We start from the raw sequence: 14,889 nt of genomic DNA on the forward strand, positions 1-14,889 counted from the left end.
GTGCAGATAGGTTTTGATGCTCTATCACAACATTCAGAAATGAGGTGTCCCATAATATGAATCATTCAAAGTATTTGGATGGGAGCAGCATGCAAATCTTGCAGTCAGAGTTGATCAATAAATAAGCATGGCATCTTCCTTAATTCTCAAGTAGCATGGAGGCTGGAGATTACTGCATTTAATGACCTCTTAAAATTTTTACTTTCTTTTTTCAACTTTTAAAGTTGAAGGAAGTACTACTCTCATTTAGATGTCCTTGGAGCAGAAGCTCCTCCTCCTCCTCCTCCATGAACTGCACAAATTCTTTTGCTTAAAAAAGGAGTTTGCTAACTTGCATGTTAACTATTCAGAAGTCTAGGATTATTCCATGCAGGATGGACTACACGAGACATCTATTTTTAGAAATCCAGAGGACCTGATTTTAATTCTGGTGTTAGATTTATCACTGCCAAGCTTCAACTGATGCGCCAATTAACCCTATTTCTGAAAAAAAAAATGCTTTGGTTGTATTCAGACATGAATTTTCTACAAATACCAATTACTACAATGCATGTAACAAACACATCCAGAAACTGTAATACATTAAACATGGAGTAGTGTATTGTTCAGAAGTCATAACCATGCGTCCTTTAGCAATTTGAATCTGAAAATGCCCACCTCCCCAAAGCTGCACACTACATATTAAACACAGTGTGTACTTTGACCGATTTAGATAAGCAACATTTTTACAATAGTGTAACAACCCAGTCATGGTTTTTATAAGGTCACATTATCTTTCAACTACCACTGAGAGAAATCAAGAGCTTGACCACCTCCTTATCTAAAATCAATTATAAATCATATTATATATGTGACTTATAATTGATATTCAGCCTCTTAGGAATCACTAAAGCTTACAGCCTCTTACTATATTGAACCAGCTTAGTAGCAACAGTAACCATAAATCCTATTTTAACAGACCATCAGAGCCAAATAATGCTCTTGCCCCAAATTTAAGTTTCTGATTTCCACATCATAGTTTATAGTACATCACTGTTGAGAAACAGAAGACTTTTAGAGTTAGAAGAGCATGACCTGAGATTTGGGTGGCATGGATATTTGTGGAATGAAAAAATCAAGGTTAATGTAGATTTTAAAAATCACCATGTTAGATATGCTATACTAAGAATATGGAATAGATGTACAGTAAATCCAGTTTCTGCCTGAAATACCTTTGTGTTTCTCAGCACAATAAAGATGTTATATACAAGAAACAATAGGCAAACACAAATGGTTAACATACCATGAGACAATAGAATTTTGTCAAGCAGAATACAAAATAAAATTGAAAACAACTGTTGGCAGAGGGACATAACTATCAATGGTTTTCCTATTTACAGACATCAGAAAGAGTGAAAGAAGACAAAAAGAATTTATGATATTGAATATTGTATGACTGATTTTGAAACTGGATTGTGTACAAATGATAAACAGATGATTGTTAAAATGCATATGTTAACATGATTATGTGAATTTATAATAGGAGCCAATCAAAAGTTGTAAACTTAACATCAGAGAAATTTCCCAATATAGCTAATACTCATGACAAAAAGAATTAAATGAATAGGAACATATGTCTGTTTATACTACATTATAATGACTTCAGACAGTGAGGAGTTAAAAGGCTACAAACTTCAATCACTTTAGCAATGGCACCACAAGCTGAGGCTATACGGTAGAAGCACAGATAGAGGATAGTTGAGTGTGAGATGAAGGCTAAAGTAGATGGAAGTTAGCCTAGACATTGAAATGCTTACAGAAATCAAATCTCAGGAAATGTTAATGGAAACATAAATCTGAACAGGGAAATCTTCCCTGAAAGCAAAGACTATATACTCAGAGAGCAATGAAGGAGAAATCACAACATCTCTGTCTTTGTTTTAAAGAACGTTAAGTTTTGTATCGCTTTGACAGCTTTGCCAGAAAATGTGCTGTAAATTTATTAGCCAAGTATGTTGCAGAAATGCGTATAGCAAAGTGAGCTGTTTCCTATTGTGTTTCTCTGACATGCTTCAACTAAATAAACTTTGTCTTGTTCAGCCTTACTGAGATTAAATAAGGATTTAAGTGAGAAAACTATGGAGGGAAAAATGTAACGCAATCGCACCAACAACACAAGTTTTTGTTTGTTTTGTTTGCTGTTCAAGTTCCCAGTGGAAATTAAAATCAAGATGGTATAATTGATTTTTACTGAAAAGCATGTGTTCCCCTCACTTTTTGTAATGGTTATGTGAGATTTCTATTTTACTGTCATAGACAAGTTGCTGTTGATTACTATTTTTGGTGAAATATAAGCTCCGCCCCCTCTAGTTATTTGTAGGATAGCTCTCTGTTAATTTTAAAAACCCATTATTAGATATATCTGAGGCTTCCAAATTAATCCAAGTCATTTAGACTGAATTGATTTAATCAGTGACACAGAAATCCTTAAAGTGGATGGATCACATTCCATTGTATTAACTCTTGCTGGTGACAGTTATGGATGTGTAAGCTGTTCCTGCTTGAATCCCTCACACAGGGTGGAACTTAGAAAATTTTAAGTTCATGATGATATAGAAGGTCTAAGAGAAAGCAATAGATTCCACCCAAAGTCATATGACACACAAATTATGAATGAATTGTGACATGTTTAGGAAATTAGCTGGCCTCTTAATTTATTTATATAATGCTCGTTTCCTCTTCAGATACAAACTCAATTGTTATAAAGTCTTTTGTCCTAAGGAGGGGGAATTATGTTTAAAGGCCTTGCAAGCACTTGCAGTTAACTTTCTATTATGCACACATTCCATTCAAAAACTTAGTCCATCATTAGACCAAAACATAGAGAGCAACTCTACAGAAATTAATATAGGGGTAATATTATAGTGTTTTTAAAGAAAATCAGCGACATGCGAAGAACATAAGGATTTCCAGGGTGCAGAGAAGACAAGCAAAAGAGGAGGGAGCATAAAGCAAGTCGAGATTGGCAAGGCAGTAGTAGTTGGTTTGATTATTTTGTGGCTGGGATCCTTTGAAATGTTTTAGACCAGTTTGGGGCTTGAATTACAGGAGCAACTAGCATTTTGATTATAATAATGTGATTTATCTAATATCAAGGAACACCAAAACTATTGTTCTGAATGCAATGATCAATGTAACTAACTCCTACGAAACCTATTTTCACTTTATAAGATCTCCTATCATCATAGCTCCTAGAATAGGAGCTATAATAAATGTTTTTAAAGTAACCACCTGGTCCCACTGCTTCCTTTGTTTATTCCTTTTACACATTTTTTGCACTGCTATTTTAATAAGCCTTCAACTGCCATTGTGAAATCTGTTGAAAACATTTGTTTGCTTGCTTTGTGGAATAGGCCAAAATCAAAACATGCTTGATTTTGATCATGTGCCATCAAGTCAATGTTAGCAACCACACAGATTTTTACCAGAAAGACTGGTGTATTTGGGACAACCAAAATTTTGAAGACATCACTGGGGAAGTTTCAGAAGAATTGATGTCTTAGGACAATATGAAGCCTTTTGAGGATTATTTACTACTACACATCTCTAAGTTATTGTCCACTTCTACAATGGTCTCTCCCAAAATGGCAGAGGTGAGTATTGCATGTAGGAGGTACTTCTAAAGACCATGGAGTTTGTAACAACTTTATTTTCAGACTTGGCAGCCCTGGGAAAGTAATGAGGACTCAGAAGATAATACTTTATGCTTTCTTATTCTCCTAGTTTGAGGGCGAAGGGGACAGAATGAAACCCAGCAAACAGGACATACAGATTCATATCTATACTAACTATAATTAAATGCAATGAAACCAAAAGCCTAAGCTGAGTTTAATTAGTTATTGATTAATACACAGCATATCATATGTCACAGAAAAGCGGGACACATCACCACAATCAGCAAGATCATCTATAACTGAGAATAGGACCAGCATTAAATTAGATCTGAAGAAATGTTTTAAAGAAGATCCATTTTGAGTTCTGACTATCATTAATGTATATGAACAAAACTCATGCTCTATCTTCCATAGATTTTCTTTAATTCCAGGAATAATTTTAACCAACTATGTACTCTGAATCACAGTCTAATAGAATATTTTTCATTGATCCTTATGCCTGTTTCGAGGATTTAGCTACGCTTCCATGTATAAACAAATTCTGTATTACTACACAGGCTTATAATCGCTGCATCTTAATTTAGCTAAGTTTAGTTAAGTTTAGTTTAATTAAATTAGGAGTTGATCCCTGTGGATGTCATAAAATGTTCCTTATCTCTCCAATGATAACTCAAATACTTGTTTTGGGAAATTAGGGGGATAGGAAAATATCATTGGGCGATACCTGTTTTGACCTTTCCACATATCTAAAAGAACTCTGATGGCCAAAGAAATGTGAAATTAAATGTGAAATAGTTGTAGTGGTGAGATGCTACAATTATGCCTTTTTGTCTTGCCCAAAGGTAAGACAATTGTGAAATCATCACACCTGAGAAGAATCATGGTTGAATATAACAGCATTTAGGTCACCACAGTTGTAATGCTTGATGAGGTCTTCAGTTGTGTAAGGAGCCTGCCAGCTGCCAGCTCGAAGACTTTCATGTTGTAATAATGTTTGATTCAAAGCAAACAGCACCTGTAACACAATTGAAATACATACAAGTCATTTAGATGACAATATAAAGTAAAGAATAAAACACATGCATGGGTTTCACACATTCTCTAGAACAGCCTTCCCTTATCTGATATGTTCTAGATATGTTGGTCTATAGCTTTCATAAATGCAACCCAGCATTTTCTTATGGCAATTTTACTTCCATATACTTATTATGAGTCCACCAATTTGGGGAACACTTCTCTAAGATTTCTTCTTTACAGCTCAGAATATTTGCTTTACTACAAAACAAACTGACCGTTTTCAACTCTCGGCTCAGTCTCACCTTCTAGGTGTGGGAAAGCCCATGAACCTCCAAATACTGATGCTTTACATCCAGTGGTGGGATTCAGCTGGTTCACACCACTTCGGCAGAACCGATAGCTAATTTTTTGTTGCCCAGGCCCAGAATGGACTTCCAGAAGCGGCATCCACACAAAGAACCAGTTGTTCACATATTTGAATCCCACCACTGTTTACATCTCTCAGAAGCTGTATTTATCAAAGCCAATGGTGACAGATACTTTGGAACAGAGTTGTAGGTCAAGGACATCTAATGTGTGGTAGAAAAATTCTTTTAATCCTGTTTAGGACGTGGTTTCTTTTTACGACATTACAAAGAAGTTAACTTGCGCTTGCACAGAGAGTTTTATTCTTATTCTCATGCAGCAAGCACATCCTCTCACTCCCCATAGTAAACAACTAAGCTAGTTTTATGAGGTGAAAAATTTGGCATATGTGAGAGATGCTTTGATATGCTGCCTCTGTAATACAGAAAAAAATATGTGCTCCTAGAATACGAGTTGCTGGCAGCCCTATCATATGGATCATGTTTGGGAGTGGCATTGTTAATTGAGGTCCTCTTCCCTGAAGCTAATCTCCTTTCTTGAAGTGGAACACAAGATAATTCCTAGGAAGTCAGGTTGGAAATTTTATGGCCATTTTTCACACTTATGACCGTTGCAGCATCTCTGTGGTCACGGGATTAAAATTCAGAGTCCTGGCAACTGACTCATAGTTATGACGGTTGCAGTGTCCTGGAGTCATGTAGTCACCTTTTGTGCACTTCTGACAAGCAAAGTCAATGGGGAAGCCAGATTCACTTAGAGTAAGATAATCTTTATTGTCATTTTTTTTACTGTGGGCACAACGGCACACATCAAAAATGAAATTTAGTTGCCTGCTCTCAAAGTGAAACACATACATGACACACACAAAAAACATACTATAAACAACATATGTATAGACCCACACCCCTACATATATATAACAATAAAATATTAAATACTGCCCATCTTGAATATATAACGGAAGGAGAAAGCCTGAGAGTTCACAAGGTTAATGCTGTATGGAATGAAACTATGGTTGAATCTGGATGTTCTGCTGTGGATACCACGAAGCTTCCTCCCAGAAGGTAACAAGGAAAACAGGTCGTGAAGAGGATGAGTAGTGTCCCAGATAATCTTACAGACCCTGTTCAAACAATGCTTCTGTGCTATGTCCTGGATGGGAGGGAGGGAACTGCCAATGATCTTTTCAGCCATCCTCACCACTCTCTGCACCGCCTTCCGGTCTGAAGCAGTGATGCTTCCAAACCAGACTGTGATGCTGTATGACAAGATGCTCTCAATCGTCCCCCTGTAGAAAGTGGTCAGAACAGGGGAAGGAAGATGAGCTTTACTCATGCGACACAGAAAGTGCAGGCACTGCTGTGCCCACTTCATCAGTTTCTCACTGTTGAGCGACCAAGCCAGCCTACTCATTAGCTGCGCACCCAGGAATTTGATGCTGGTAACCATCTCCACAGGTGAATCATTAATGCACAGAGAAGTGTGCATTAACTTAACCACTGTGTTGTTAACTTAACAACTGCAGTGATTCACTTAACAACTGTGGAAAAAAATCATAAAATGGAGCAAAACTCACTTAACAAATGTCTCACTTAGCAACAGAAATTTTGGGCTCAGTTGTGGTCATAGGTTGAGTATCTTATAGTATCTTCTTATTTTTTAGATCTGGGCTAAATTTATCTCTGATAACATCCTCAGGTTTTTTAAACAATATTAAATAAAAATATGATTGTTCATGTAGGAAGAGTTTGGGGCTCTTTCTGAATTTCAAAAATGCCAAAATTGATCATATGAATAATGGTGGATAATTGTGAGAACTTCACTACATTATGGGCATATCCTGAATCTGTTTTTCACATGTTTGTCCCACAGCAACAGTGCACCAACAGCTGTCTGAATAAAATCCAGGTTACCTTGAGTGATAAAAATGTTAACTTGTACAACTGAAATAATAGACAGCATGTCTGGAATAAAGTTTAACATTCAGACATTGAAACATCTCCCGAACAACCATTTTTGCCTGAAGTTTTTATAAGTTCAGAATACAGAATCCCCAGGAAATCCTCAGATGAGCTACAGTATTTCCTCTCCAGCCTACTTGCCTCAAAAGGTAAATCTTTTAAACCTATTCTTTTTACAGCAGGTTTAAATTAAAAAGATGCTAATCTCATATTTCACAGGTCATGGAAAAATTTTGTAGCGTAGACTTAGATTTGGACTTCTGAAAAGGGCAATTTTCAGAGGAACTGTAACCGAAAGATCCCCAAAACTTTCCATCAATATATTTTTAGGAATGTCAAACAACCTGAGCATTTTCTTGATCTACCTTTAAATATATTTTGGATTATTTTTGCTATTTTATATTTTTGGGAGAACATTCATTATATCTTTATTACAAAATGGCATTCTTCACATTCCATGTGTCACAGTTTTCCAGTTTTTAACCTGTGCTATTTTTAGATAAGTTATTAGATTTCTAAAGCATGTAACAAAAATAACAAAAATAAGGCAGCAGAGTTCAAAAGATTTATGTGCAATGCACAGAGAAAAAGAATGGGGTTTGTTCTGCTTTTGTCACCCTGACCCCTGCTTATTCTGCTAGTGGACATTGTTAGTAAGAGGTATTTAAAATATGACAATATGGGAAAAGGACATTTTTGAACTACTGAAAAAAACTCAATTCCTGTGCATAATAAACAATATTTGGTTATCACAAAAAATGTTCACTTTCTGTATACTTTCCTAAGCTATTCTCAGTCAGTTCTTTTGATTTTGATTTTGACAATGTGAAGCTAAATCTAAACTATTTGTAATGTTGTCTTTTCTAAGGAAATTGAATGCCCTACATAAAGCATGGTTTCATTACACAACAAAGCCTTCAATTCCAAATCAAATCAAATTGTCATTGCATCGGTTTCATAAATGGAGTAAATAGCTTTTTAAACAGCGAGTCATTTCTCTTTGAGAATATTTGGGGCATCTTAACTTTATAAAACTAGCCAAGATTTTCTTAATATGAGACACCTTTAGAAAATCTGCTGTTGGTTCTGTTACTGATCCTTTCTCTCTTTTCTTCTCTTTAACATATGTATGAATCATCAGGTGTTTACCCCACCTGGAGCAATGTTTAATCCAGCAATGCTTTGTGTCTAATTTGTAAAAAATTCTGTTTATTTATTTATTTATTTATTTATATTTATTTTATTAATTTAATTTGTATACCGCCCTTCTCCCAAAGGACTCAGAATCAATGACTAATTATTTATTGGTTTCAATTTATTTGCTCTAGAGCACAGGTCTGCAACCCACGGCTCCGGAGCCGCATGCGGCTTTTTCAACCATCTCCTGCGGCTCCCAGTCCTCTGCCATGTGCAGTCCAAAACAAAAAAAAAGTGGGACTAAAAAAGTTCAACCAATCAATTCAAATATGCAGGGTAGGTGCATATCTCGCCTTGGCTCCACTCTTCAGTCAAACCCTGTTCTGCGCATGCACGCATGTACGCACATGCACACATATTTTTTGCGGCTCCCAGTTTTTCCTTTTGTGAGGGAACCGGTTCCGAGTGGCTCTTTCATTATTTCAGGTTGCTGACCCCTGCTCTAGAGCATGGGTGTCAAACTCCCCACATCACGTGACGTGTTGCAACGTATCATGACTTTTCTTGCACTGCTGGGAGCTGGGGTGGGCTCGGCCTCTGTATGATGCAACCGGCAGTTCGACACCCCTACTCTAGTAGTACACAACATTTCCTTCATTATTGTTACACCACAACAATAATTCTTTGATTTAGTGACCTTTCATGGTTTAGGGAGGACTTACCTAGTTCTCCATGATCCCAGTTATAATCCAACATCTTAGCCAATATTTACTTAAGATAATCTGCATTCTTCTAAAAGATCACTAGCATTGCTTTTCATGCATTAATGGCCAAAAGAGGAAGCTTTCTTTAGCTATTTCAGAATTCCCGCACTGAGCAGAAGGATGGATTCAATGATCCTAGTAGCCTCTCTAACTCCAAGATTTTATTACGACAATAAAGGTGACAAAAAAAACCAAAGGATTATATAAGGAAAACACATATTTTACTTAAAACTATTTTTAAAATATGCAAAATAGAAAGGAATATTAGAAGTATTTAAGATTGAGCACAAAATGCAACATTGGTTGATATGATGTGGTCATGTGAAATCAAATTAGTTGTGTGAATTTCATATATTAATTTTGCTGTTGAAGATGAATTTTTTTAAAATGTTTAGATTATTTTGAATGATTACCAATATTTGGAAAAAAACAGGATAGTAGCTCAATTGCTCATATTATTCCTGGCATCTGTTGTAATATTGTCCCCCTCTTATTTTTCCCCCCATTTCCATTTGGAACAGACAATATTGCTGTAATCAAAGCTCTTTTAAATATATTTCAGATAGGTTATGCAGGTATGTTTTCCCAAGAGACTGTACTTTTTAGGAGGAAATAATCCATATTCACCAGACCACAGACTTTCCCATATTTAAAAGCATACATAAATCAGTTTTAAATTAATTCTGACCAAAGCCTTTGAAATTACCCTATTTTCATTCAGAGATCTCACACTTCCCTAAAATTCACAAAATTTCTTAGAGAAAATTAGGGCATCTAGCCAGTTTAGATTTCAGTAGTAAATGTATCCTGGGGAAATGAAGTCAGCTACAGTTGGCTGCCAAAAGCCATCTACTTGGCAACAAAAGATGCCTCAAAGGCAATTATTCATGCGTGGTTCAGTATCGGTTCTGTAGCAAGCCAAGGTTGTCTCAGGTTGCCTATTTGGAGTAGGTAGAGGAATAACTATTCAGACATTCTTTAATTCCTTTGTTCCTGTTTGTTTCCATTATCTACTCTTGAGTCAGTCTCTCAATACCCCTTTATATATCTGTCTAATTCAGGGGTCTTCAAACTTGGCCCAGTGTGGCTGGCTGAGGAATTCTGGGAGTTGAAGTCCACAAGTCATAAAAGGGCCAAGTTTGAAGACCCCTCTTCTACTCTTTAAATCATCAACTACTAGTTTGCCATTTTTAAAGAGTTTTTTATGCTACCTTTATTAGTCTCATAAATAATTGAACGTGGTGAGCATATATATTACCTTTTTTCTCTTTTTTTTCCTGTTTTCCTCACAACAGCAACCCTGTGAGATGGGGATTGGGCTGAGAGAGAATGACTGGCCAAAAGTCAGACAGCTGGCTTTTATGCCTAAAGTGGCATTAGAACTCACCGTCTGGTGCCTTAATCAGTGGAACAAATTGGCTCTGAATTTCTACATTCTAAGATAAATCAATAATTTTTAGTAATATTTTAATAAGATTTTGTTACAGTTCTTTTAAATTTGCTGGTCATTGACTGAATAAATAAATACTAAATACTGAGTCTAAAATATTTCCCAACATCTTTCATCCACAGATGTCCAGAAAGAGTGGAGACAATGGAGGACAAGTGATGAAATATGTTGAGATAGTGCTATGGAAACTCCACCTGTTACACACTTACAACATCTCCATGAAAGTGCAAATGGCAAAATTACAAACAGCAAAGTATCACAATGTTGGTTTCATCATTTGGCATCATGATACCTTCATTAAAAAAAATGCTTGGGGCTTGATCCAGGAAGATTCAATTTTACTGATCTGTAGAATCAGACCATTGCTAGTGGAAAACGTGTTTTAAAATGTGTATATGCTTTGTGAAATATCTCTTGCAAATGCTTTGCACAACTTCAAGTTTTAATCGGACAGAAGGGTAAAACTATTTAATAGGTGACTGAGGATTTACAGTTAAAAGTTATGTAAATGGAAATTTTGTTTTTTTCCTTGCTCCACTTTTTTTTCTTGCTCCATTTACTCCTTTTGAGAATATGTTCCTGGTGTGCTAACCCAAAAGCCAAGGATAGCCATGCTCAGAAAAAGTTACACAGGTAAATCATGACTTACAACCAATTTTTACTGACTTTTTGAAGTTATAATAGCACTGAAAAAAGTGACTTTACAATTGGTCCTTACATGAATGATCATCACCTCCAACACTGGGATTTTTTAAGAAGAGATTGGACAACAATTTGTCTGAAATGGTATAGGGTTTCCTGCCTGAGCAGGGGGGTTGGACTAGAAGACCTGCAAGGTCCCTTCCAACTTTGTTATTCTGTTATTTTTATAGCATCTATTATTATTACAGCGTCTCCATGGTCACATGATCAAAATTTGGGTGCTTGGCAACTGACATGCATTTATGACGGTTGCAGTGTCCTGGGGTCATTTGATTGTCATTTGTGCTCTTGTAGCCAGCTTCCAACAAAAAGTCAACGGAGGAAGCCAGATCACTTAATCACCATGTGATTCACTTAACATCCACAGCAAAAAGATCATAAGATTGCATGTGCCTCACTTAACTTGCTTAATGATGCAAGTTCCAGTCCCAATGTTGGTCATAAGTCAAGGACTACCTTTACATTCATTGCACATGGGCTAATGTGATATAAATCAGTCAAATTCCTATATATCCTTCAAATGACACCAAATGTTCAAGCTGTTTGATGTTTGCTAAATCCTATAATTCCATTAACTTCCTGAACACGGTTAGTTTTCCTTTTCCATCCCTTACACACTTCATGCTCTGACAGGACTTTGAAAGCCACCTTCACAAGGTCAGTGTCAAGGAAACAAACCCATAAAAAACTGGCCCAGGGGAAGCTTCTTAAAAGCTTCCACGGTGTCAGCAAAAAAGCCTATCTGAAACCTACATCCTATAATGACAAAAGGGTTTAGTTTCTTTGAAGGGACAATGAAGGAAGTAAAAAACCATGAAATTATCTTCTAGAATTGTTGTTTGCAAAATCATGCCCTCTGTTAAAATTGCTCATGAAAGCCTTACACATAGTTGGTTCCATATGTACTCAAAACCTCATTGTTATTACTGTTGAAAGGCAGGAGTAGTTAATAGGCTGTGGTTTGGCAGTGACCCGGGGAGACCTTAAGACCTAGATTTTTCCTTTCAAATTGCTAATTAACGAGTTTAATAATAAAATGGTTTGAATTTGACCAAAGAACTCACTTTAACCGCTGTATATCCTTTGGTGCTATTGGTTATAAGCCTTGGAATTAAATGTTAGTGCCAGCAAAATGCAGCCACACATTTTTAGCTGGGTTACTGGGTATGCCCTCTGAAGCAGGCTGAAAAGTGATACTAAGCCTTGTGCACATTCCTGTTGATTCCAGTTGGGTTTTCATGTTCCACCACCAGTGGTGATGGCGAGGCTTGTTTGAAAGAATGCAAAATGTGCAAGGAGTGGAAAAATACTTGTTAACAGGAGATAACTTTTCCCTTCTCACAAGATGAATAACTTAATACTCAGGAAATACTTGTAGGGAATTTTGAAGTACAGGTAGTCCTCGGGTTATGATCATTTGTTCAGCAGCCATTCAAAGTTATGATGGTGCTAAACAAAGGGACTTATAGTTGGTCCTAAAGTTCTGGCTGTTGCAGCACCCCCATAGTCACGTGAACCAAATAAAAGTGCTTGGCAACTAGCTTGCACCTACACCTAGTTGTAGAGTCGTGTGGTCTGATGATCACCATTTGCAATCTTGACCTTGACTTGAAATCCACGGGGAAGCCAGCGAGGAAGGTCACAAGTCATTCAGGTAAGTCTCCCTCATATCTGGCCTTTCTTCACTTGCATGCACCTCACCCTTTCGCTCATATTTATTCCATGCCTTCTTTCCCTGGCCTTCCTGAACTTGCATTACACCGCAACACATCCTCCCCCAACTCATGAATATCCTACGCTGCACCATCCAGGGCCTGTCCTACACCTTTGTGGCACACCCCAACTCTTGATTTGAGACTTCTTCTGCTTCCTGCCTCACAAGCCCACACTTCTGGAATTATGACAACCAGTATTGCCTGCATTGACATTGCTAGGTGATGTGGTCATGCGACATCACACTAGCGATGGCAATTTGGATCACAATTGCAGCTATAGCTCAAAGAGAAGTTGTGAGGGTTTGAATAAGAGAACTCCAGCAGCACACTTGTGTTGCTCATTTGAGCTCATCCTAGTTCCTTCAGAATGGCATACCATGAATCAGAAGTGGCGTGTGTAAACCAGAGTAATCTAATAAACAACATAATTCAGACTGTTGGGAAGGGTAATTCGGAGAGGTGATGTAAAGAGCACCTCAGCTGAAAGTAGATGTACAGATTTAGTCTTATTTATATGCCACAACCTACAAAAAAAATCTTTATGCAGGGCTACCAAATCTGGGCTGCCAATAGCCAGATGTCCTCCAAATATGGTTTCCGTACATACATACTTACATACATACATACATACATACATACATACATACATATATGCTAAATAGCTTGGATTTATAGTGAATAAAATTTAAATACTTATTAAATAACACATGGATTTTGTAGGCAAGGCAAACTTCCTGGTCTGAACTATGTTGTCTATTTATCTCTGAAGAGATTTCATGACTTATATTTGCTATGTTACACTATTTGAAGGTTTTTTTAATTTTAAATTGCATTACTTTAGATACTATAATGGATTTATAAGAAGAGTCAATGCAAATTTATTGAGCAGCTCATTTTAGTGATAATCTAAACCATAATTTGATTTCTGGGATTTGACTTAGATTATGTAAATTCAACTGCTATCATTTGCACACTATCATTTATGGATGTTCATATTGTTTAAATAAACCATAGTTAAATAACTACATAACCTTTAACTTTAACTGTAGTTAAATTTGAATAAACTATAGTTTATTCAGTAAACTATGTTTAAGAAATCCAAAGCTTAGCATAGTTTATAAATCTGACTTGGTTAACACAATCGACAGAGGGTTTTACCCTAAACCATAAAGTGATTTGGTTTAGAGTGTTAAGCAAATTTAACTACAGTTCTGCCCCCTTTTAAACCATGTTTTAATGCATAGAGGTGAATCCAATCAATTGTGGTTTATTTGGCAAAGCAAGCCAAGGCTTACTACAATTTGTGAGCCCAATCATTGGTCTAGGCCAGACATGTCAAACTTGCGATGTCACATGAAGTTGCACGATGTATCAGAGCTTTTCCCCCATTGTTGGCAATGAGGTGGGCATGGTTTCCTTGTGACGCATCCGACCTGCGGGCCGGCAGTTTGACACCCCTGGTCAAGGCTATAATGAGGCTGATTTGGTTTCGGTTAAGAATGTTATGCATGTTTTTGGATAGTAAAACAAGTTTTCTTTGGCTGAGAATATGCAAAGCCAGTTACTTGATTTATTGCCTACTAACCATATTAGGATTTTATATTACATCAGTGGCAACTTTCCTTTTGGAGAAACAGCAGGACAAGCTAAATTTCTTTAGAACTGTGGAATGAAAAGAAGAGATTAAAGTTTGTTCAGGTTCCCCTCAATTATTTTTAGATCAATAGATGCACCATCCCATTTAATGTATCTATCACTAATGATGTATTACAAACAAGATTTCACAGTGGCACAGAGAAATCTGAAATCTTGCTGACCAAATGTGTGAAAACAGTCTCTGCTATAAAGTACAGGTAATCCTCGACTTTTGACATCAATTGAGCTGAAAATTTCTATTGCTAAGTGAAACATTTGTTAAGTGAGTTTGCCCTGTTTTACGGCCTTTCTTGCCACAGTTGCTAAGTGAATCACTGTAGTTGTTAAATTAGTCAAACTGTTGTTAAGTGAATCTGGCTTCCTCACTGACTGACTGTCAGAGGATTGCAAGAGAGGATCATGTGATCCCGGGACACTGCAACTGCCACAAATACGAGTCAGTTGCCAAGCACCTGAATTTTGATCATA

The 14,889-nt window shown here is 36.8% G+C and overlaps 1 protein-coding gene and 1 long non-coding RNA gene across 2 annotated transcripts in view; both read right to left on the reverse strand.

The window, feature by feature from the left end:
* Window positions 1-14,889, reverse strand: part of LOC310638506 — a 609,545-nt gene that overhangs the window by 270,389 nt on the left and 324,267 nt on the right. The window lies entirely within an intron of this gene.
* TRABD2B (TraB domain containing 2B) overlaps window positions 1-14,889 on the reverse strand; it is a gene marked incomplete at both ends in the record, with an annotated part of 243,888 nt that overhangs the window by 71,826 nt on the left and 157,173 nt on the right. Inside the window, one exon of the mRNA XM_083359620.1 lies at window positions 4,522-4,668. Within this exon, the coding sequence (XP_083215746.1) occupies window positions 4,522-4,668 (147 nt within the window). The remainder of the gene's footprint in view (window positions 1-4,521; window positions 4,669-14,889) is intronic.

Source organism: Vipera ursinii (genome assembly GCF_947247035.1).
Source record: "Vipera ursinii genome assembly, chromosome: 3".
Taxonomy (NCBI): Eukaryota; Metazoa; Chordata; class Lepidosauria; order Squamata; family Viperidae; genus Vipera; species Vipera ursinii.